The following is a 25436-nucleotide window of genomic DNA, read 5'->3' as shown; positions in this document are numbered from 1 at the left end:
CCTCATCTCAGTCCTAAAAAAGCTATCCCTTATCGTTAGACTATCACGTCTGGCTATGGACTCTCCTGTCATAGGGAACATCCTTCCTACATCTACCCTATCTAATCCTGTTAGAATTTTATAGGTTTCTATGAGATCCTCACCCCCAGTCTTCTGAGCTGCATGAATACAGTCCCAACAGATCCAGTTTGTCCCCGTACGTTAGTCCTGCTAACCGAGGAATCGGTCTGGGCAACCTTCATTGCACTTCCTCCATCGCCAGCACATCCATCCTCAGATAAGGGATCAAAACCAGGTACAATATTCCAGATGTGATCTTACCGATGCCCTGTACAGTTTAGGTTAGATTCCCTAGTGTGAAAACAGGCCATTTGGCCCAATAAGACCACACCGAACCTCAGAAGAGTAACCCACCCAGACCTATTTCCCTCTGACTAATGCACCTAACATACTATGGGAAATTTAGCATGGCCAATTCATCTGACCTGCACATCCCAGTCTGGTATGGATGAAGCCTGGATACATAATCCAATGCTGAGTCTTTGTTTTTTTTTAAGCCATAAATGTATGCCCTTGATCAGAGGGATCTCCTATCCCTTGACCATAAATTAATTCAACTGGACTAAACCAAGTAGATTAATTTGAGGAACCTCTGGTGAGACCAACAAAATGATCAATTTGCCTCACTGTTAATTCAAGAGATTTTCAGTGCTGTTTAATCTTGAATTCTTCTTCTTTCTTCTTCCAAGTGCAATGTTATATGCAACACATGCTTTTCAAGTTGCAAAACTGCAGTATTTTCAGTTACAGCAGTCCAAAGTCCATTTCAGTTTACAGTTGCAGAAATGAAATATATGTGGTCTTTTACAACCATATACAGGATACACCAAAACACCTTCAGTAGCATCTTTCAAGGGGGAAAAGGGCAGCAGATGCATGTGATCACCCACATGTCCTTCCCAAAGCTCTCCCCATTTTGATGTGGAAGTATATCACCATTCCTTCAGTGTCACTCAGTCAAAGTGCTGAAATTCCCTCACAGCATGTGGGTATCTCCAGCATATGGATTGAATTGATCCAAATAGTTAACTCACCTCTACTACCTTAGAAGAAATTAACAACGAGTACTAAATGCTGTTGTTGTCATCATTATCCAAATCCCAAAACTGAATAAATAAAAAGTATGCAAATCGTGCAGGCTGGAGTAAGGGCATGACACTGTTACCTCCACCCCCAAACACACAGACACAGACACTGTTACCTCCACCCCCAAACACACAGACACAGACACTGTTACCTCCACCCCCAAACACACAGACACAGACACTGTTACCTCCACCCCCAAACACACAGACACAGACACTGTTACCTCCACCCCCAAACACACAGACACAGACACTGTTACCTCCACCCCCAAACACACAGACACAGACACTGTTACCTCCACCCCCAAACACACAGACACAGACACTGTTACCTCCACCCCCAAACACACAGACACAGACACTGTTACCTCCACCCCCAAACACACAGACACAGACACTGTTACCTCCACCCCCAAACACACAGACACAGACACTGTTACCTCCACCCCCAAACACACAGACACAGACACTGTTACCTCCACCCCCAAACACACAGACACATACATACATACATACATACATACGCACACACACACTTTACCTGCCACAATAAAAGTAGACAATGCAGTTCTGGCAGCATCTGAGGACAAAAGGATGAAGTTAATGTTACAGATCAATGATCATTGTTCAGAGCCTGTGCTTTTGACCAGCCAAAGACTAATTGAGTTCTGTTTTGTTCCTTTCAGATGCAGCATTGTCTCCTTGTTCTCGGAGTCCCTATCAAGAGCTCCGGCCACAGATCAGTTTCACAGAGGCAATGCTGAAAGCATCGGAAAATGCTCGTTCCATTGATGTTACTGAGGAGACTGGTTTAAAGGAGCACACAGATGAGAACTGCCTATATTGTGTGTGCCTGCAGATTGTCGGCTGCCTTCCCTACAGCCAGTGTGCTTCCACTTTCAATCGTGTAGGTGGGTATGAACACGCCTGTAGCTTGCTTAACAGTATGTCTCCTTTATAACCTTCAGTTTCTGTCTTTGTGATAACCTTGCTGGACACTCAAAGAATAAAGAATGTTTACAGCCCAGGAACAGCCCTCCAGCTCTCCAAGCCTGAGCCGATCCAAATGTACTGCCTAAACCTGTCGGTCAATTCCTAAGCATTTATATCCCTCTGCTCCCCACCTACTCATGCATCTGTCTAGATGCACCTTAAATGAATCTACCGTGCCTGCCTCTATCACGTCTGCTGGCAACGCGTTCCAAACGCCCACCACCCTCTGTGTGAAGCACTTGCCACGTGTATCCCCCTTAAACTTTCCACTTCTCACCTTGAAAGCATGATCTCCCATCATTGAATCCTTCACCCCGCGAAAAAGTTTGTCTCTATCCACCCTGTCTATACCCTTCATGATTTTGTAAACCTCAATCAGGTCCCCCCTCAATCTCCTTTTTTCTAGTGAAAATAAACCTAACCTACTCAACCTCTCTTCATAGCTAGCACCTTCCATACCAGGCAACATCCTTGTAAACCTTCTCTGCACTCTCTACAAAGTGTCCACATCCTTTTGGTAATGTGGCGACCAGAACTGTACACAGTATTCTAAGTGCAGCCGAACCAATGTTTTGTACTATTTTAACATGATTTGCCAGCTCTTATACTCAATACCCCGTCCAGTGAAGGCAAGCATACTATATGCCTTCTTGACCACTCTATCCACCTGTGCAGCAGCCTTCAGGGTACAATGGACCTGCACTTCCAGATCTCTCTGCCCATCAACTTTTCCCAAGGCTCTTCCATTCATTGTATAATTTGCTCTAGAATTAGACTGGCCTAAGTGCATCACCTCTCATTTGTCTGGATTGAAAACCATCTACCATTTTTCCACCCAACTCTCCAGTCTATATATATCCTCCTGTATCCTCTGACAGTCCCTTATGCTTTCTACTACTCCACCAATCTTTGTGTCATCTGCAAACTTGCTGATCATACCAACAGTGCCCACTTCCAGATCATTTATGCATATTACAAATAATGCTGACCCCTGTGGAACACCACTGGACACCTTTCTCCATTTCGAGAAACTCCCTTCAACTACTACACTCTGTCTCCTGTTGCTCAACCAGTTCTTTATCCATCTAGCTAGAACACCCTGCACACCATGTGACTGTTCCCCTTAACTAGTTGTTTGTACAAATGCCCCCATGCTACCCACTCTGCTTTTTCAATTTACTCATAGCGGGGGGGCATCACTGGTTGACAAACATTTATTACCCGTCCCTACTTTCCCTGCATAACAATACCCTTATGGTGGGAATTTCAGGATTTGAATCCAGTGACACTGAAGAAATGACTATATATTTCCAGATGAGCAAGGCGCATGGCTTGGGGAAGGTAGTGTTCCTGTATACCTGCTGCCCTTGTCCTTCCAGATGGTTGTGGGTTTGGCAGATGCTGTGAGGAGCTTTTCTGCAGTGCATCTTGTAGATGGTATTGGCAAAAACGCTTGGGGAGGTGAGGGGGAATTGAGAATTCTTAGGAAGCAAAAAAGTAATGGTCCAGCATTACTGCCTGAAAGAGAGACGAAAGAAGATTCTAGCAATTTTTAAAAGGGTATTGGAAATGGAAAGATCACAGCGATGAAGAAAGAGAAGAGGAATGATGAGAACAGGATCGCTGTAACTGGCTCGAGTCGGCACAGGTACATTGGGTGCCTTAGTCTCCTGTGTTGTTATTGTCTGCAATCCTTTCTATGCCTAACAGACAAATACCCCGCTAAGACAGTGCTATGTAAACAGGTCTTACTTTCTTTAAATGCTAATGTATTTCAGATTTTCCAGACATTCCATGCTCCGAATGCTGTGTGTCTGTCATCCCAATCCACACCCACCTGGAAGTCACACCTCGCTCCTCTAAGATTTCTGGGATCTCTGGGTGCAGTGATGCTGTGTCACAGGGCTCAGCAAGCAGCACCAAGAGTGTGGATATCGTTATAGGTGAGTGTACGTGGCAATGAAAACTGCCTTGGGAGACTCGAGTATTGCCTTCAATTGATCAGAAAGTGTGCGACGCTGCATTTATCCTTCGAGTTGTGTTTCCACATTCCTATCATCCTGGTTGCTTGGGTGGAGTTTGGTAAGGCTAGGAGTTACGGTATTCCCATATAATCTGGGCAGAGGACCAGGGTTAGTTCAGAGAAAGCTGATTATTACTGTTGGGCATGCAAGGAGATGCCTGTTACATCATTAAGAGGCAGGGCCATGAATAGTTTAGATTAGGGTTCATTGTAAGGGAGATGGATTTATTAGATTAAATTAGCATAAAATTTTACAGTACAGAGGAGACCATTCAACCAATGATGTCTTTACTGGTTCCCAAAAGAACTATTCCACTCTCTAGCCCTAACTCCATAGCTCCCTTAATACTTCACTTTCAAATTACACTTGCAGCGCTCTTTTGAAGCCTCCTATGGAATCTGCCTTCCTCACTCTCCCAGGCAGTACATTCCAAATCCTAACACCTCTGAGTTAAGAAGTTTCTCCTCCTCTCACTCTTAACTTTCTTGCTGAAAACGTTGAAATTGTGATCCCTAGTTACTGACATACTTACCAGTGGAAACAGAATATCCTTTACCTTGTCAAAATTATTCATCATTTGAATACTTCAGTAAGGTCATTTCTTAATCTTCTCTGCTGAAAGGAGAACCTGCCCAATCTCTCTAATCTTTCCTTGTATCTAAAATCCTTCATTCCTGGTATCATTGTAGTAAATGTCATTTGCACTCTCACCAGGGCTTTAACGTCCTTCTTTAAAAAAGGTGCCTACAGCAGGACACAATACTGAAATGTGGTCTGACTGAATATTTTAGAGGTGTAACATCACTTCCTTGCTTTTGTACTCTGTGCCTCTTATTTATAAACCCAAACATTCAAAGTGCCAACTTAACTGTTTCAACTTGCCAGCCACCTTGAAAGAATTGTGTACGTGAGCGTCGAGGTCCCTCTGCTCCTGTACTCCCCTCGAGTTGTACCATCGAGCCTGTATTGTCTCTCCATGTTTCTTCGACCAAAGGCATTACCTCCCATTTCTCTGCATTGAAGTTCATGTCAGCTGTCTGCCCATTGGCCAACTTGTCAAGGTCCCTCTGAAGTCACTCAGCATCATCCTCACAATTCATTATTCTCCCTAACTTAGGATCATTTGCAAATTTGGAGATTTTGCCCTCAACATTCATCTCCAAATTGTTAACAGAAGTTAGGAAAAGCATTGGTTCTCAACACTGATGGAGGACACGGCTTTCCTCATGCTTCCTCTTAGCCTTAGACTCTCTCCTACATTTGAGATACTCTTCCTGATTTCTCTAGCTGCCATTATTCTAGTATGTCTCGTATGCCTCCTTTTTCTTTCTAATTTTCTCATCAATATCCTTAGCCAAGCAGAGTACTCTAGTTTTCGATACCCTGGATTTGTTTCTCATGGGTATGTATCTAGCTTGTATTCAATTCCCCTCCCTTTTGAAATTCTCCCACTTTTCTTGCAATGTTTTATCCACCAAAATATGTTTCCATAAGACATAGGAGTGGAAGTAAGGCCATTCAGCCCATCGAGTCCACTCCGCCATTCAATCATGGCTGATCAGCATTTCAATTCTACTTATCCGCACTCTCCCTGTAACCCTTAATTCCTTGCGAGATTGAGAATTTATCAATCTCTGCTTGAAGACATCTAACGTCCTGGCCTCCACTGCGCTCTGTGGCATAGAATTCCACAGGCCCACCACTCTCTGGCTGAAGAAATGTCTCCTCATTTCCGTTTTAGATTGACCCCCTCTATTTCTAAGGCTGTGTCCACGGGTCCTAGTCTCCCCGCCTAACGGCAGCAACTTCCCAGTGTCCACCCTTTCTAAACCATGCATTGTCTTGTAAGTTTCCATTAGATCTCCCCTCAACCTTCTAAACTCCAATGAATATAATCCCAGGATACTCAGAAGTTCATCATATGTTAGGTCTACAATTCCAGGGATCATCCGTGTGAATCTCTGCTGGACATGTTCCAGTGCCAGTATGTCCTTCCTGAGGTGTGAGGCCCAAAATTGGACACCATATTCTAATTGGGGCCTAACCAGTACTTTATAAAGTGTTAGTAGCACATCGCTGCTTTTATATTCCAACCCTCTTGAGGTAAATGACAACATTACATTTGCTTTCTTAACCACGGACTCAGTCTGCAAATTAACATTTTGAAAATCCTGGACTAGCACTCCCAGATCCCTTTGTACTTACGCTTTATGAATTTTCTCGCCATTTAGAAAATAGTCCATGCCTCTATTCTTTTTTCCAAAGTGCAAGACCTTGCATTTCCTGGACCACTCTCCTCAACTATCTAAATCTTTCTGCAGCTTTCCCACCTCCTCAGTACTACCTGCCTGTCCACCTAACGTCGTATCATCGGCAAACTTCACCAGATTGCCCCCAGCCCTTTCATCCAGATCCTTAATAAATAAAGTGAACAGCTGCGGCCACAACTCTGAACCCTGCGGGACACTGCTTATCACCGGCTGCCATTCCGAAAAAGAACCTTTTATCCCAACTCTCATGCTAGTAGCTCACCTCAAACACCATAGGCCCTCATCTTACTCAGCACCCTCCCATGAGGCACCTTATCAAAGGCCTTTTGGAAATCTAGGTAAATAACATCCACCTACTTGTTACCTTTTCAAAGAATTTTAACAGGTTTGTCAGGCACGACCTCCCCTTAACTAAATCCATACTGACTTGTAATCCAACCCTGGACTTCCATGAATTTAGAAATCTCATCCTTAACAATGGTTTCTAGAATTTTACCAACAACCAAGGTTAGACTAATCAGCCTATAATTTTCCATTTTTTGTTTTGATCCTCCTTTGAACAAGGGTACAACAGTGATTTTCCAATCATCTGGGACTTACCCTGACTTCAGTGACTTTTCAACGACCACAACCAATGCCTCCGCTTTTTCCTCAGCCACGTTCCTCAGAACTCTAGGATGTAGCCCATTGGGGCCAGGAGATTTATCAATTTTTAGACAAAGAACAAAGAAAATTCACAGCCCTGGAACAGGCCTTTCGGCCCTCCAAGACTGAGCTGATCCAAACCCACTGTCTAAACCTGTCGCCCAATTCCTAAGCATTTGTAACCCTCTGTTCCCCACCTATTCAAGCATCTGTCCAGACGCATCTTAAATGAATCAACCGTGCCTGCCTCTACCACCTCTGCTCTACAACCTCCAGGCACCTACCACCCTCTGTGTAAAGTACTTTACGCATGTATCCCCCTTCAACTTTTCACCTCTCACCTTGAAAGTGTGACCTTTTCATTATTGAATTCCTCACCCTGGGAAAAATCTTATCTCTATCTACCCTATCTCTACTCTTCATGATTTTGTAGACCTCAGTCAGGTCCCCCCTCAATCTCCTTTTTTCTAATGAAAACAATCCTAATCTACTCAACCTCTTCATTACTAGCACCTTCCATACCAGGCAACATCCTCGTAAACCTTCTCTGCAACCTCTCCAAAGCGTCCACATCCTTTTGGTAATGTGGTCCCCAGAACTGTACGCAATATTTTAAATGCTGAACCAACGTCATGTACAATTTTAACATGACTTGCCAGCTCTTATACTCAATACCCCGATGAAGGCTAGCATACCAGATGCCTTTTTGATCACTCTATCCACCTGTGCAGCAACCTTCAGGGTACAATGGACCTGAACTCCCAGATCTCTCTGCCCATCAACTTTTTCCAAGGCTCTTCGTTTACTGTATAATTCACTCTAGAATTAGACTTCCCAAAATGCATCACCTCACATTTGCCTAAATTGAACTTTATCTGTCACTCCTCCGCCCAACTCTCCAGTCTCTCTATATCCTCCTGTATTCTCCAGTCCCCTATGCTTTCTACTACTCCTCCAATCTTCGTGTCATTTGTAAGCTTGCTGATTATACCAACAGTTCCTCTTCCAGATGATTTATGTATATTGCAAACAACAATGGCCCCAGCACTGACCCCTGTGGAACACCACTGGTCACCTTTCTCCTTTTCGAGAAACTCCCTTCAACTCTGTCTCCTGTTGGTCAACCAGTTCTTTATCCACCTAGCTAGAACGTCCTGCATACCATGTTACTTCACTTTCTCTATCAGTTTACCGTGGGGAACCTTATCAAACGCCTTACTAAAGTCCATGTATATGACATCAACAGCCCTTCCTTCATCTATCAACATAGTCATTTCCTCAAATAACTCTATTAAGTTGGTAAGGCATGATCTCCTGCGCACAAAACCATGTTGCCTATCACTGATAAGCCCATTCTTTTCCAAATATAAATAGATTTTAACCCTCAGTACCTTCTCCAGCAACTTTCCCACCACTGATGTCAAGCTTACTGGTCTGTAGTTACCCGGAATATCCCTACTACCCTTCTTGTACGGGGGACAACATGAGCAACCCTCCACGGCTCTGGCACCTCACCTATGTTTAGGGATGCTACAAAGATATCTGTCAGTACCCCAGTTATTTCCCCTCTCGCCTCCCTCAGCAACCGGAATAGATCCCATCTGGTCCTGGGGATTTGTCCACCTTAATAACCTCTAGCCTACCCAACATATCTTCCCTACTAATGTCAACGTGATCCAGACTAATCAAACTTCGATCTCTAATCTCAACATTCATCATGTCCCTCTCCTCAGTGAACACTGATGCAAAGTAATCATTCAGAATCTCACTCACTTTCTCAGGTTCAACACACAACCTTCCTTCCTTATCCTTTAGTGGACCAATCCTTTCTCTAGTTACCTGCTTCTTTATATAAGAATAAAAGGCTTTGGGATTCTCCTTAATTCTGCTCGCTAAAGCTATTTCATGACCCCTTTTAGCCCGCTTGATTCCTCATTTAAGACTGGTCCTACTCTCCCGATATTCCTCCAGGGCCCGTTCTGTTCTTAGCTGCCTTTTGTACGCTTCCCTTTTCCTCTTGGCTAGTTGTACCATTTGTCCTGTCATCCATGGTTCACAAATCTTGCCCTTCCTATCCTTTGCTTTCAGTGCCTATCCTGCACTATCTTTAACCTTTCTTTGAAACCCTCCCACATCTCAAATGTGGACTTCCCTTCAAACTGCTGTGTCCAATCCATATTTCCCAGCTCCTGTCTAATTTTGATATAATTGGCCTTGGCCCAGTTTAGTACTCTTCCCCGAGGACCATTCTCATCTTTGGCTACGAGTATTCTAAAACTTACAGAATTGTGTTCGTTGTTCCCAAAGAAACCCCCACCACAACTTCTCACACTTAGCCTGGCTCATTCCCCAACACCAGGTCCAATATGGCTCCTTCCCTCGTCGGACTATTGACATCCTGCTCTCGAAAACTCTCCTGGACGCTTCTTACAAATTCTACCCCATCCAGACCTCTGACACTAAGTGTATCCCAGTCAATGTTGGGAAAATTAAAATCTCCCATCACCACCACCTTTTAGCTTTCTAGCACTTTCTCTTTTGTAATGCCTACCATATTCAACTCTGCCTCCTGCCCCTTCAATTGTTGGGATTTTGCTCATGTCTTCCACTGTGAAGACTGACACAAAGTATTTAAGTTCTTCAGCTATTTCCTTATCTCCCAGCACTAGCCTTCTGGCATCAATTTGAAGTGGCCAATGTTTATTTTTGCCTCTCGTTTGTTTCTTATGAATTAAAAGAAAGTTTTACTATCATTTCTAATATTACAGACTAGCCTACCTTCATATTTGATCTTCTCCTTCCATATTTCTCTCTTTGTTATCCTCTCATTTTGTAGTCTTCCCAATCTTTGGATTTCCCAGTGCTCTTGGCCCCTTTAAATGCTCTCTCTTTCTCACTGTTATATTTCCTGACTTCCTTTGTCAGCCATGGTTGCCTAATCCCCCCGCACCCCGGGTAATCTTCATTTGTGCTTCCTCAACTCCACCCACACAGACTCATCTGACCCTATGACATTTAATTTCATTCTTAAGTAACAAGGCAACCCTGCCCCCTCCCTGTCTTTTCAATAAGTTGGAAATCTTAGGATGTTGAACTGCCCGTCTTGAACCCCCTGCAACCATGTCTCTGTGATGCCTGCCACGTAACAATCATTCACAATGATTTGTGCTGTTAATTCATCTACTTTGTTATGAATACTACAAGTGTTTAGGTAAAGTGCCTTAAAGCTAAATTTCTTATCGTATTAGAAATATTGGAAATCATAAGATGTCCTAAGTTATCCTTCTTTGCTGCATTCCTAGTCTGCCTTGAGCTTAAACCCACCTGCACACATGCTATCCTGCGCTAAAATCTGCCCTTTTCCAGTCTGGGATCCTAATCATTGGCTGATTTTTATCCTTTTCCAATTTAGTTCTGAATCTTATGTTATGATTACTATTTCACGAATGCTCACCCACTGTGATGCTATCCACTTGACCTGCCTCATTTCCCGTAACTCGGTCAGAATACATGAGTTGGACTGAAGGACCTGTTTCTGTGCTGTATGACTCTGACTTTATAACCCAGACCCTTGCCTTCCAAATCCATCTCACTACACTATTTACAGACTCAGCTCTGAGATTAGTTCCTTTTCTGCTCAGGTGAAGCCCATCACTTCTGAATAGCTTCCTCCTTTCACAAAATGATCGCAATGTATCCAAAATCTAAATCCCTCACTCCTACACCATCCCTCAAACCCCAGGTTTACTTCCCTGATCTGCCTTTGCTTAAATGATGAGGCTCGTGGCACAGGTAGTATTTCTGAGATTGATACCCTGTGAGATTGCTTCTGTGTTTCCTGAACTGATCCTGCAAGCCCTCAAAGTTGTCCCTCCCTATCTTGTTGGTTCCTACATGAATCACTACCACTGGTTGTTCACTTCCCTTTCTAGAAGTCTATCCAGCCATGCCATATGTCCTGAACCCTTGACCCGGGAGGTAACTGACTGTACAAGGACTTGCAATCTCGGCTGCAAACTAGACTGTCTAAGCCCTCGAATTGAGTCAGCCACCACTACTAGCTTACTAGTCACTGGCTTTCTGGAAGAAGGCAGCGTTAATGGTTGATGGAAAATATTCAGCCTGGAGTCCAGTTACTAGTGGTCTGTCACAAGGATCTGTTTTGGGACTTAGCCAAGCATAGGTGGGTGGGTTAGTAAGTTTGCAGATGACACTAAAGTCTGGAGTAGTGGACAGTTTGGAAGAATGTTACAAGTTGCAGTGGGACTTGGCTATACTGCAGAATTAGGCTGAGAGGTGGCAAATGGAGTTCAATGCTGCTAAATATGAGGTGATTCACTTTGGGAAGAATAACAGGAAGGCAGAATACTGGAAAAAATCTGTTTTAAGCAGAAGGTGGTATGTGTATGGAATGAACTGCCAGAGGAAGTGGAGGAGGCTGGTACAATTGCAACATTTAAGAGGCATTTGGATGGGGATATGAATAGGAAGGGTTTGGAGGGATATAGGCCGGGTGCTGGCAGGTGGGACCAGATTGGGTTGGGATATCTGGTGGGCATGGACAGGTTGGACCGAAGGGTCTTTTTCCATCCTGTATATCTCTATGACTATGACTGTAGTGTGAATGTGCAGAGGGATCTTGGAGACCATGTACATAGATCCCTGAAAGTTGCCACCCAGGTGGATAGTGCTGTTAAGAAGGCATACGGTGTGTTAGGTTTCATCGGTAGAGGGATTGCATTCCAGAGCGGTAATGTCATGCTGCAACTATACAAAATGCTAGTGCGACCGCACTTGAAATATTGTGTTCAGTTCTGGTCGCCCCATTACAGGAAGGATGTAGAAGCGTTGGAAAAGGTGCAGCGGAGACTTGCCAGGATGTTGCCTGGTCTGGAGGGAAGGCCTTATGAGGAAAGGCTGAGAGACTGGAATCAGTTCTCATTGGAGAACAGAAGGCTCAGAGGGGATTTGATAGAGACAAACAAGATGTCCAGAGGATTAGATAGGGTCAGTGAAAGTCTTTTTCCTAGGATGATGATGTCAGCTTGTACGAGCGGTCATAACTACAAATTGAGGGGTGATAGATTTAAGGCAGATGTCAGAGGCAGGTTCTTTTCTCAGAGTGGGAAGGGTGTGGAATGCCCTGCCTGCCAATGTAGTTAACTCAGCCACATTGGGGAGATTTAAACAATCCTTGGATAAGCACATGGATGATGTTGGGATAGTGTAGGGGGATGGGCTTAGATTAGTTCACAGGTCGGCGCAACATTGAGGGCCGAAGGGTCTGTTCAGTAGTGTATTGTTCTATGTTCTTTGACACCAGATCGCTTATAAGTTACACTTTTACAATCAATAAAGGGTTAAGTTTTTTTTATGCGCCTGTGGGCACCACTAGCTGTTCAGCCTTTATTGCGTGTCCCTAACAGCCCTTGAGAAGGTGGGGGTGAGTTCTCGCCTTGACCTGCTGCGGTCCATGTGCTGTAGGTTGACCCACAATGCCCTTATGGAGGGAATTCCAGGATTTTGACCAAGTGAAGGAGTGGTGATATATTTCCAGTTCAGGATAGTGAGTGGCTTGGAGTGGAGCTTACAGGGAGTGATGTTCCCATCTATCTGCTGCTGTTGTCCTTAAGTGGTCGTGGGTTTCGAAGGTGCTGTCAAAGGAGAAATAGTGAATTTCTGCAGTGCACCTTGTGGAAAGTTAAACTAATCTGATCTGACCGTGTTATTGGTTGTTGTTTATCTTCATTGCCTTTGAATCTTGTCTCCTACAGGAGGGAAACCTGTCATCGATGACACGCCTGCCTGCCGAGTGCTTTTGAGGAAAGAAGTCTTACGATTGGTCATTAACCTGAGCAGCTCAGTGGGAACAAAAGGTCATGAAACTGGGCTCTTGACGTAAGAACTAATTTCAATAAATCGTTCCAAGATATTTGTTTACATTCAACAACGGCACCTGATATTTAGAAAGCGCATGTAACGTAATGAAACATACCAAAGTGCACACAAAATAGGAGCAGGAATAGGCTACTCAGCTTCACCATTCATCATAACCATGTGTGAATATCCAACTCAATAGCTTGTTCCTGCCTTTCCCCCATATCCCTTAGCATCCAAGTGTCAAATCGAACTCCTTTTTGAAATCATACAATGATTTGGCTTTGACTGCTTTTTATATAGTGAATTCCACAGAATCACCATGCTGGGTGAAGAGATTTCCCATTACCGTGCTAAATGGGGCAGACTTTGAACACGTCTAGCAACTCAAGACTGGACATCCATGAGGTGCTGTGGGCCATCAACTGCAGCAGAACTGTACTCCAGCACAATCTGTAATCTCATGGTCTGACATATCCCCCACCTGACCATTACCATCAAGCCTGGGGATCAACCCTGGATTGGATCAATAGAGTGTGCAGGAGGGCATGTCAGGAGCAGTATCGGGCATACCTGAAGATGAGCTGCCAACCTGGTGAAGATATTAAACAAGATTACTTGCATTCCAAACAGCATAAGCAGCAAATGATAGAGCTCAGTGATCCCATAGCCATCATGTTAGATCTAAGCTCTACAGTCTTGCCACATCCAGTCATGAATGGTGGTGAATAATTAAACAACTCACTAGGGGAGGCGGCTCCACAAATATCCCCATCATCAATAATGGAAGACCCCAGCATATCAGGGCAAAATATGAGGCTGAAGCATTCACAGTAATCTTCAGCCAGAAGTGTTGAGTTAGGTGATTCATCTCCGCATCCTCCAGTGGTCCCCAGCATTACAGATACTAGTGTTCAGCCAATTTGATTCACTCCACGTGAGATCAAGAAAGAGTTGGAGACACTGGATACTGCAAAAACTATGGACCCTGACAACATTTCACCAATAGTACTGAAGGCTTGTGCTCCAGAACTTGCTCCCCCTAGCCAAGTTGCTCCAATATAGTTACAACCCTGGCATCTATCTGACAATGTAGAAAATTGCCTAAGCATATTCGGTACATAAAAAGGAGGACAAACCAGCCAATTCCCGCCCCACCAGATTACGCTCGATCGTCAGTTAAATGATGGAAGGTGTCAGTAACAGTGCTATCGAGCAGCACCTGCTCAGCAAGAACCTGCTCAGTGACGCCCAGTTTGGGTTCCCCCAGGGTCACTCAGCTCCTGACCTCATTACAGCCTTGGGTCAAACATGGACAAAAGAGCTGCAATCCAGAGGGAAGGGGAGAGGGGCAGCCTTTGAAATCAAGGCTGTATTTGACTGAGTATCACATCAAGGAGTCCTAGCAAAATTGGAATCAATGGGTAATGGAGGCAAACTCTCCAGTGGTTGAGTGATTCATAGAACATTCCAGCGCAATACAGGCCCTTTGGCCCCCGATGTTGTGCTGACCTGTGGAACCAATCTAAAGCCCATCTAACCTACATTATTTCATTCACATCCATATGCCTATCCAATGACTATTTAAATGCCCTTAAACTTGTCGAGTCTGCTACTGTTGCAGACAGTGCGTTCATGCCCAAACTACTCTGAGTAAAGAAACTACCTCTGACATCTGACCAATATCTAGCACCCCTTAATTTAAAGCTATGTCTCCTTGTGCTAACCATTGCAATCCAAGGAAAAAGGCTCTCACTGTCTAACTCCCTGATTATCTTACGTGTTTCAATTAAGTTGCTTCTCAACCTTCTTCTCTCTAACAAAAACAGCCTCAAGTCCCTCAGCCTTTCCTGGTAAGACCTTCCCTCCATACCAGGCAATATCCTAGTAAATCTCCTCTGAACTCTTTCCAAAGCTTCTACATCCTTCCTATAATGCAGTGACCAGAACTGTACACAATACTCCAAGTGTGGCCGCACCAGAGTTTTGTACAACTGCAGCATGATCTCATGGTTTTGAAACTCAATCCCTCTACCAATAAAAGCTAACATACCATATGCCGCCTTAACAACCCTATTGACCTGGGTGGCAACTTTCTAGGATCTGTGTACCTGGACACTGAGATGTCTCTGCTCATCTACACTACCAAGATCTTACCATTTACCCAGTATTCTGCATTTCTGTTACTCCTTCCAAAGTGAATCACCTCACACTTTTCCGCACTAAACTCCATTTGCCACCTCTCAGCCCAGCTTTGCAGCTTATCTATGTCTCTCTGTAACTTACAACGTTTTTCATCGCTATCCACAACTCTACTGAATTAGCGTTCTGGCACGCAGGATGATGGTTGTGGTTGTTGGAAGTCGGTCATCTCAGCTTCAGGACATCTCTATAGGAGTTCCTCAGGGTAGTGAGCTTCAGCTGCTTCACCAATGACTGTCCCTCCATCAGAAGTGGGATGTTTGCTGGTGATTATACAATGATCAGAACCATGTGTGTGACTCCTCAGATATTGAAGCAGTCCATGCTCAAATGCAACACGATCTGGACAATATCCAGGCTTAGGCTGACAAGTGGCAAGTAATACTCATGCCATACAAATGCTAGGCAATCCCCAATAAGAGACAATGTAACCACCGCCTATTTACATTCTGGGGTTTTACCATCCTGTGAATTTCTTACGATCAACGTCCTCAGGGTTACCATTGACAAGAAACTCAACTTGGTTTGCCACATAATCACAGTGGCTGCAAGAGCAGGTCAGAGGTTAGGAATACTGTGGCGAGTAAGTTATCTCCTGACTCCCCAAAGCCTGTCCACCATCTACAAGGCACAAGTCAGGAGGGTGATGGAATACACCCCACTTGCCTGAATGGGTACAGCTCCAACAACACTCCAGAAGCTTGACATCACCCAGGACAAAGCAGCCACTTGATTGACGCCACATCCACAAACATCCACTCCCTGCACCACCAACGCTCAGTCACAGCAGTGTGTACAATCTACAGGATACACTGCTGAAATTCACCAACGATCCTCATACGGCACCTCACAAACCCATGACCGCTTCTATCTAGAAGGACAAGGACAGCAGATACATAGCAACACTGGCACATTCAAGTTTCCCCTCTAAGCCACTCACCATCGTAACTTGGAAATAAATTGCCGTTCCTTCTCTTGCTGGGTCAAAATCATTGAATCTCCTTCCCGAGGGTGCTCTGGATCAACACACAGGAGGTGGCCTGCAGTAGTTCAAGAAGGCAGCTTATTACCACCACCACCACCTCAAGGGGCAACTTGGGACAGGTAACAAATGCTAGCTTAGCCAGTGACCCACAAACACCATCCCACAAATGAATAAAAAGAAATTGCATTTTTCTTTAAACTGTGACCCTGTTTCTGGGCTCTTGTCATTTGAAACATTCTTCCTCCATCTTGTCTTGCTACAATTTTATTGGTTTCAGTGAACTTTTCCCCCCCCTGCCCCCGCCCCCGCCCAGTATTCTTCTGAACCTTAGTGAATGTAATCTGAACCAATCCATTCTCTCCTCCAGTCAGTCCTGCTATCCCAGGATTCCAGTCTGGTAAGCCTTTACTACACTCCCTCTATAGTGAGAACATATTTCCTCTAATAAGGAGACCAAAACTGCTTCGTGTCTCACCAAGGCCCTACAGAATTGCAGCAAAACAACCCCTCCAATCCTCTCACTTTGAAGACCAACTATTTCAGTATAAATTCTGCTTTTTACCACCTTCACCACCTGCTGTACCTACATGCTTGCTGTCAGCAACTGGTGTACAAGGGCATCCAGGTCCTGTTGCAAATTTTCCCCCTTCTGATTATGCCCTGCCTGCCAATATAGTCAACTCAGCCACATTAGGGAGATTTAAACAATCCTTGGAAAAGCACATGGATGATGATGTGATAGTATAGGGGGACGAGCTGAGAATAGTTCACAGGTAGGTGCAACATCGAGGGCCGAAGGGCCTGTTATGCGCTGTATTATTCTATGTTCACTGGAGTACTGCAGCAAGTCCGAGACACAGCTGGTGGCCACGGGACACAGTGGTCTGTTGAAGTGGCAGGCTCAGGGTCATTTTTGTGGACCGAATGCAGGTGTTCTGCAAAGCGTTCACCAAGCCTGTGTTTCATCTCCCCAGTGTAGATGAGCCCACGTGATGCAGTAGACTGGATTGAACGAGGTGCAGACACATCACTGCTTCAAAGAAAGGTATATCTGGGGCCTTGGATAGTCAGGAGGTAGGAAGTAAATAGGCAGGTGTTACACTATCTATGATTGCTGTGGGGGCCATGAGGAGCTATTGGGACCAATGTGTCCCCAGAGAGAACGGTCCCTGCAGAATGCTGTTGACAGGGAGGGATTATGAGGCTGGTCATGAGATGATGGTTAATGATCCTTTGGGTGCAAAGGCTGATGAGCTGGTATGTGAGCACCAGAGGGACCCTATCGATGTTGTGGAAGGGAGGGGATGAGAGTAGAAATGCGAGAGATTGGTTGAACATGGGTGACGGCCCAGTCAATCGTGGTGGTGACTCTGCTTGATTATACTATGCATTTCTAATTGCTATGCTGTTAAATGAAAGGGTTCAATTGGCAAAACAGCTGATGCCAAGATTGTGGAATCAGTTCCTGCACAGGTTAAGTTTATCATGGAGGACTATTCTGAAAATCTTCCCTTACCTGAGGTGTGGTGACCCTCAGGTTAAACCACCACAAACATCTCTCTCCAATGAGAGAACAGCCCTATGGTCAAGTAGGCTTTCTTCAAAACAGACTCAAACTTTCACACTCACTGATATTAAGCTAACTGATCTATAATTTCCTATGTTCACTTTGGCCTACGTCTTTTAAATATTTAAAGAAGCTCTTAATCCTTTGGTTTTGTTACTTTTTATTTCTTTGCTCTAATTTTATTTTTACTCTGGTTTGTGATTGTTTTAAAAGTTAACAAAATACAATCCTCGGGCTTACAACTAATCTTTGCCATTTGTACTTTTTTTAAATTCGATATGATCCTTAACCCTAGTCAGTTTATCCCCTGCTTAGAATTCTCCTTCATATTTGCTGTGACTCATGAACTATTTCCTTAAACATTTGGCCAGTGTTCCATCAAACACCTTTACTGCTAAACTCCTTTTCTATGCCTGTGTAACTACCCTTATTTAGTTTTAGCATAGCTATTTCTGACCCAAGTTACTCACTCTCAGTTTGAATGTTAAATTCTACGATGTTATGATCACTGTTCCTTGCAGATCTTTTATCCTTCATTAAACCTTATTACCAGATCCAGTGAAGCCTTATTTTTGGGTGGGTCCACAACAATATTGTTCTAGGAAACTTCCATGAATACACTAAATTGGTTTTCCCATAGTGTATGAAGATTAAATTCACCTCTGAATGTTATACATTTTTTAAATGCTGTCATTATATCCTCACTTATTCTCTGTTGCACCATATAGTTACTGTTAGAGGACCTACAGACTACTCCCATCAGTGTTGTCTTCCCCTTTTTTATTTCCTACATTCACCTGTATGGATTCTACATAGAGTCATAGAGATGTACAGCAAGGAAACAGACCCTTCGGTCGAACCCGTCCATGCCGACCAGCTATCTCAACCCAATCTAGTCCCACCTGCCAGCACCCGGCCCATATCCCTCCAAACCCTACCTATTCATATACCCATCCAAATGCCTCTTAAATGTTGCAATTGTACCAGCATCTACCACTTCCTCTGGCAGCTCATTCCATACACGTACCACCCTCTGTGTGAAAACATTGCCCCTTGGGTCTCTTTTATATCTTTTCCCTCTCTTCCTAAACCTATGTCCTCTAGTTCTGGACTCCCAGACCCCAGGGAAAAGACTTTGCCTATTTACCCTATCCATGCCCCTCATAATTTTGTAAATCTCAATAAGGTCACCCCTCAGCCTCCGACACTCCAGGGAAAACAGCCCCAGCCTATTCAGCTTCTCCCTGTAGCTCAAATCCTCCAACCCTGGCAATATTCTTGAAAGGGCTCAGAAAAGATTTACAAGTGTCACAACATCTTTCTGATAGGAAGGAGACCAGAATTGCACACAATATTCCAACAGTGGCCTAACCAATGTCTGTACATCTGCAACATGACCTCCCAACTCCTGTATTCCATAATCTAACCAATCAAAGAAAGTATATCAAACACCTTCTTCACTATCCTATCTACCTGTGACTCCACTTTCAAGGAGCTATGAACCTACACTCCAAGGTCTCTTTGTTCAGCAACGCTCCCTAGGACCTTACCATTAAGTGTATAAGTCCTGCTAAGATTTGCTTACCTGAGTTAAACTCCATCTGCCACTTCTCAGCCCATTGCCCCATCTGGTCAAGATCCTGTTGTGATCTGAGATACCCCCTTCGCTGTCTGCTACAATTTTGGTGTCAGCTGCAAACTGGCTAACTGTATCTCTTATGCTCACATCCAAATCATTTATGTAAATGACAAAAAGTAGAGGACCCAGCACCGATCCTTGTGGCACTCCACTGGTCACAGGCCTCCAGTCTGAAAAACAACCCTCCACCACCACCCTCTGTCTTCTACCTTTGAGCCAGTTCTGTATCCAAATGGCTAGTTCTCCCTGTATTCCGTGAGATCTAACCTTGCTAATCAGTTTCCCATGGGGAACCTTGTCGAACGCCTTACTGAAGTCCATATAGATCGTATCTACCGCTCTGCCCTCATCAATCCTCTTTGTTGCTTCTTCAAAAAACTCAATCAAGTTTGTGAGACATGATTTCCCACACACAAAGCCATGTCGACTATCCCTAATCAGTCCTTGCCTTTCCAAATACATGTACGTCCTGTCCCTCAGGATTCCCTCCAACAACTTGCCCACCACTGACATCAGGCTCACTGGTCTGTACTTCCCTGGCTTGTCCTTTCCACCCTTCTTAAACAGTGGCACCACGTTAGCCAACCTCCAGTCTTCCAGCACCTCACCTGTGACTATCAATGATCCATCTTACGATTTAAGATCGTTTTACTATTGGACTTACTTCATCCTGTACTAATGAAGGTACCCACCACCGTTTCCTTCCTGCCAGTCTTTTCAAAAGGTCACATACTCCTAAATATTTAATACTCAGCTTTGATCTCTTTATAACTATTTCTCTGTAATTGATCTATTTTATATTTTAGACAATATAACAGGGCACACTGATGAACTTGACTGTAGGTGTGCATCAGATTTTGAAAGTGACAGGTCAGGTTGAAAGCTACATTCTTTCTCATTTTTTCTGGTGCTGCAGAGACCTCCAAGCACCTAGCTTAGAGGGAATGTTATTGAGAGAGTGGTTAATAATACCAACAGTATCCTTTACTAATAGGGTGAGTACAACACTACACTTTGGGACAAATATGAAAGTGTTAGAGAGGATGTAAAAATGGTTCCAGGGTTGAGGAATTTCCATCAGAGAGAAAGATTATAGAATTTGGGACTATTAACCTTGGAGGAGGGGCGGTTTAGTGGTGATTAGATCAAAAGGTTCAAAATCATGGATCTGGACACAGAGAACCTGTTCCTGTTAGTGAAAATATCAAGAACCAGAGAGACACGGACTATTTCTTTTCTTCTGCAAATTACCTTCAGTGATGACGTGAAAGATTTTCCACACAATAAGTGGTTAAGATTGTGAATGTACTGCCCAACAGTCTGGTGGATGCAGGTTCAGTTGAGGCTTTCAAGATGGAATTAAAAAGGAAGAATGCAGAGTTACCAGGAGAATAGGCATTTGGGGAAGGGGGGGGGGGGGGGGGGGGTGATGGTTGTTGATGCCACTCGATGAATAGCTCTTTTAGAGAACCAGACCAGACTAGACATGATGAGCCAAATGAATTCCTCTGTGCTTGTAACCATTCTGAAATTTGTTCACTCATTGTGGCCAGTACAGTGGTTGAGAATTCAAATGTCAATATGGTCAGCTGCTGCATTGTTCAGGCCGAAGCGACAAGCAGAACTTGGTGTGTCAGAGAGGCCTGACTTGTTTGTCAAAGAAGGGCCAGTCCAACTTGTGTCTGCAGTGCCTTGAGAGTGGGCGATAGATCCTTGCCAATCACCAAGAGCAAAACTGAGCTACATATCCAGTCCTCCAGGAGAGAATGCAGGAATTCCAACCACCCCTCATTCCTGTCATTGCAATTTCACAACACCTAACAAGCATCCGTTATCACTCTCTCTGATTGAAATCGTTCCAGCAGTTGCATTTTTACTACTGATGTAGGACTACTTACGGGTATAATGTAAACAAGATGAACACCATGGTCTATGGATTGCAAATCCCACCCCAGTGAAAAAGTGTGTTCTTTGACCTCTACAGCTTTTGTAGATGAATGGCTGCTGTTTCAAAAGTATTTGAGATTTACTTGTTCTGCTTGACTCAGACTCTGGTTTTACATTCTCTCCCCCAGGATAAAGGAGAAGTTTCCTCATGCGTTTGATGACATTTGTCTATACTCTGAGGTTTCCCACTTACTGGCAAACTGCACCTTCCGTCTGCCTTCCCGCAGGTTTATCCAAGAACTCTTCCAGGATGTTCAGTTCCAACCCGTAAGTTTCTGACTGCAATGATTGTTAATCAGAGAGCTCCCCCTGCTGCCCCAATGAGACATCATATTTCTCCTTAGTAAGGGTAGGAGGGGGTTTCACTTAAGGAGCATCTTTAGGGAGGTACATGATTGTTCTATGAGAAGGGTGATTGGGTGGGGGAAGGAGCGAGTACGTGGGGTCTCTGGTCACCTTTGTTAGAGTCATTGGTTGGTCTTGGTTCCCTACAAACTGAATCTGGGAGGACACTTTCACCAGAGCCTCCACAAACAATCTTCCTCTATATTAGAGGTTTCTTGTCTCTTTTAAGGTGCAATTTTTCCTTACCTCTGTCAATGATGTCTTTGTTTCTGAGGAAGTTTCTCAAGAGATACATTCTGTCTGGTGTATGGAATCAGTCTCTCTCTCTCTCTCTCTCTCTCTATGCTCACTCCACGCTCTGACCATGTTTATTCTCTTGACAGCTGTACGAGGAAGCGGACACTACTCTCTCACCGAAGCAGCTTGAAGCTGAGCCAACCCCAGCATCCTGACCACATTTGTGCCGAAGAATTGCTGCATCACCAAACCTACAAAGTACTTCACCCAGAATTCAACAGTACCAACATCTGACTACCGCTGTGACCGGCAGGGCAGGGCAGGTGTGTCGAATTGGCACTCGAATCCTGTCCCTTGCATGTTCTTATTTATTTCCCTTCCCTCTGTCTTGGATGTGAAGGTATCCCTAACACTACAGGAGAAGTGATGCAGACTGGGAGACAGTATGTGAGACCTGTGGTTGGATCTCTCCCTGTCCCGTGGCTGTTGGCATGATTGCACAGATACACACGCTCTTCCCTAACCTGGGCCAGTCTCCATCCACCAGCATTGCCCCAGTTTCTTTCAATCACTGGGCCAGATGTGCTCAATCCCACCCACCACCCCTGCTGTCAGTAGATAGGCGTGTCAATTTTATATGTTTAAATGTAGTCAGCTTGTATGAATGACCACTCTGTAATCTACTTAAATTGCATTGACAACATGGGTTCAGGTGCAATGGAATCAGGCTGCAGTGCCCATGATATGCACTCCTGGAGAACCTGAACTCACGGCAGGAAAAGTATTCTATGGCATGGTGCTGTGGGCTCCTGCACACAAGCAGATTTGCCTTTAATGGTAAGTCACACTTGCAGTAACTAATTACATGCCTTTATATCATGGGTATATTGGAAATGCAGTTTAATGCAGCCAGGAAATATTCTCTCTATCCACTGGTCTATTAGAGCAATAGGAAACAGCAGTTTTGTGTGCGATCTCCTGCTCCTAGACCCTAGGCTGCTCTCCCCTGCTCCTGGACACCAAGGTAAATGCAAAATTCTCCATCTGCTTTTGGACTTGTGCACATGGGCAGTGCCCCCTATCTGGCCCAATTGATATGGTTCATTCAGGGTTAAATCCTGTCATCTTAGCACTTTGGCTAAAATAGTATAAAGCCTCCATTGGATACCCCACTAGGAAAGATTGCACAAGAACTTTCAGAAACACCATTTCAGGAGAAGCAAAGTCTGATTATTTTTATGGCCCTTTGAGACAAATAGCAATGTGAGAGTAGGTTTTCATAGGGTGGGGTTCATACTCCATTTCCAATATTAGACTGTAAACTTTGGCCTTTCAGCACTCATCTGAGGGGCTTGGTGTGGGGTTGGTGTCAACAAGTAGCAATTAAATATTCTAACACTACAGTACAGGGTCCTATGAGCCCTGAGTTTACTGCAGAGCGTCAGCTGTGACAGTATGAGAAGAACAAGATGAAGCACTGGGATTTCCATTGAACCTATTTGTTATGAAGCTCAATCGGCAATGGTCTCCTGGCTTCAGGAGCAAAGGTCTCAACCAAATATTTTGTCTCATCATTCTGATTTTGACGTGCCATGCATGTGCACACAATTTCTCACCATTTTATGGATCGTGAGTTACACTAATATATGAAATGTTCAAGATGTTTTTGTACATGTAACCATAAACACCAATGATTAGCTGTCTGAGACAGAAAGAAAATGGCTGGTGACTGGTTTTCCCTCATCCCATCCAGTACTCCTTCAATGAATTTCGGTTCCTATGGCTTTTGAAGAGAGTGGGAGGGTCTGCAGTTAGATACCTGTCACAGGGCCCTCTTAGAGACTGGAGCAGTATTTGCCTTCGCTCTCAGTTATAACTTTAGCTCTTTGTATTGGATCATTTGGTCAGACTTGATGAGAGGCATTGTATGACCTCGAATTGCATACAAGTTCCAAATTGGGGTTAGAATTGCTGGGTGAGCCATTCTCCAGACTGGAAGAGTATATGGTTTGCTGGACAGGAAACTGGTGGGTGTTTTCATTTCCAGAGCAGTTATTTAATTCTAGTAAAGTGGAAGGAGAAAAAAAAAGGATGGGTCCAGAATAAGGTGCTATTACAATAAACATTCATCTCTCCAGGAACTGATAACCAAGGAGAAAAGAATATGATGCATGCAATAGTCTAAACACAAGGATGGCTTTGCTATGGCCTCACAGGTACTCTGTCTTCCACTTGGTTATTCCAACTATGCCTCTGCCTCTAATACCAAACTCTTACCCATCAATTAACAGACTGCAGTATCTCTCTTTCTCTCCCCACCCCTCTTAACCTGCATTGCACTAGAAAGAACACTAACTTCACATTGACCAGTTAAATCAATCAGCAACAGTAAACATATCCTGAACACCTGATTTTCAAAGTTCTTATAGGTTAATAATTCACTGTTTCGTGATTGTGTTATTTTGGATCCCCCTCTATCCCAAAATTGACTGGTAAATGCTGAATGTCAGGATTATGCAGATATCCCAAGAACCCTGTATCTTGTCATTCCCATGGTCTGTGTACACGTCTATCCTTCCTGCTCAGTCTTGTTGACTTTTGTGTTTTGTCTTTCTTGTGGTCAATTGGTCATTTTGTTTGTCTTTGATCTCTTACAATTGCATGTGCTCAAAACCACCACAAGAATTTTAGGAATGAGGAGGTTGCAGGGAATGAATGGCCTTTAGTTGTGAGAGAGGGGTGGCTGAGATTCCTTGATCGAGTGATCAAAGTTTTGATATTTTACATATCTGTTTTAGAAGGGATAGAATAAACAGAGAAGACTGACCCCTGTGAGAAGGAGAGAGCATAGAATATGGACGTTGCAGCCACCATTGTGGATGTGTTTGATCTTATTTCTTTGTGATAAGCTGCTACATTATTGGGATGTTCTAGTGTTCATAGGTCACTGAACATGAAACCTGATTTATATTGTATACCTGTAACATAGTCTGATTAAAAATGAGAAAAGAAATTATTTATATATTTTCCATAAAAGAATATTTCATGGAGCTGTGTATAATTTAAATAAGGTAAAACAGAGAAGAGCACCTGTCGAGTAATGTTTTTGTGTTGCCACCTTGTGGTTTCTTTGTATAGTGTGTACAGTCTGTTTTGGGCATTTACCCTTCTGAACATAAAAAATTATGAAAGGGATGCATTGCTAATTAACAATAAAAGCAAACGTATCCAGATGTGATGTGCTGTCATTCTTCCCCACATACAACTTGTACTTATGTATTTATGATAGTAGAAGGTGCATCAAAATGTGCTGGAAATGCACGTTAGCTTTCAGTGATTTATACACAAGGAGTCCCCAATCCTGTGTTGTAGCTGTCTGCAGCTCCTCTACATGTAAATAATATTCACCACCTCTTTGTATCTGTTGCTAGATAGGGTAGATTAAATTTTTCATCCCCTGGCTAATCAAACGTCTATCACGAATATGCAGGAATGTAGAGCTGAGATTAAAACCAGTTCAGCTGTTTCATTGACTGAGTGGCAAACAGGCTCAATTGTCA

The 25436-nt window shown here is 43.9% G+C and overlaps 1 protein-coding gene across 2 annotated transcripts in view; it reads left to right on the top strand.

Moving 5' to 3' along the window:
- The window catches only part of rictora (RPTOR independent companion of MTOR, complex 2 a), a 239055-nt gene extending 213946 nt beyond the window's left edge, over nt 1-25109 (top strand). For both annotated transcript variants that reach the window (XM_043703095.2, XM_043703086.2), the window contains 5 exons: nt 1832-2056; nt 3917-4081; nt 12852-12975; nt 21423-21561; nt 22023-25109. In XM_043703095.2, coding sequence (XP_043559030.1) covers nt 1832-2056; nt 3917-4081; nt 12852-12975; nt 21423-21561; nt 22023-22091 — 722 coding nt within the window. In that variant the 3' untranslated portion in view covers nt 22092-25109. The remainder of the gene's footprint in view (nt 1-1831; nt 2057-3916; nt 4082-12851; nt 12976-21422; nt 21562-22022) is intronic.
- Nucleotides 25110-25436: the final 327 nt, after the last annotated feature.

The sequence above is a fragment of the Chiloscyllium plagiosum genome, unplaced genomic scaffold, assembly GCF_037043375.1.
Source record: "Chiloscyllium plagiosum isolate Xiang-an unplaced genomic scaffold, Cpla_swu_hap1 HiC_scaffold_2, whole genome shotgun sequence".
Taxonomy (NCBI): domain Eukaryota; kingdom Metazoa; phylum Chordata; class Chondrichthyes; order Orectolobiformes; family Hemiscylliidae; genus Chiloscyllium; species Chiloscyllium plagiosum.
Note: the sequence above shows the minus strand (reverse complement) of the source record. Positions and strands in the feature narration are given on the sequence as shown.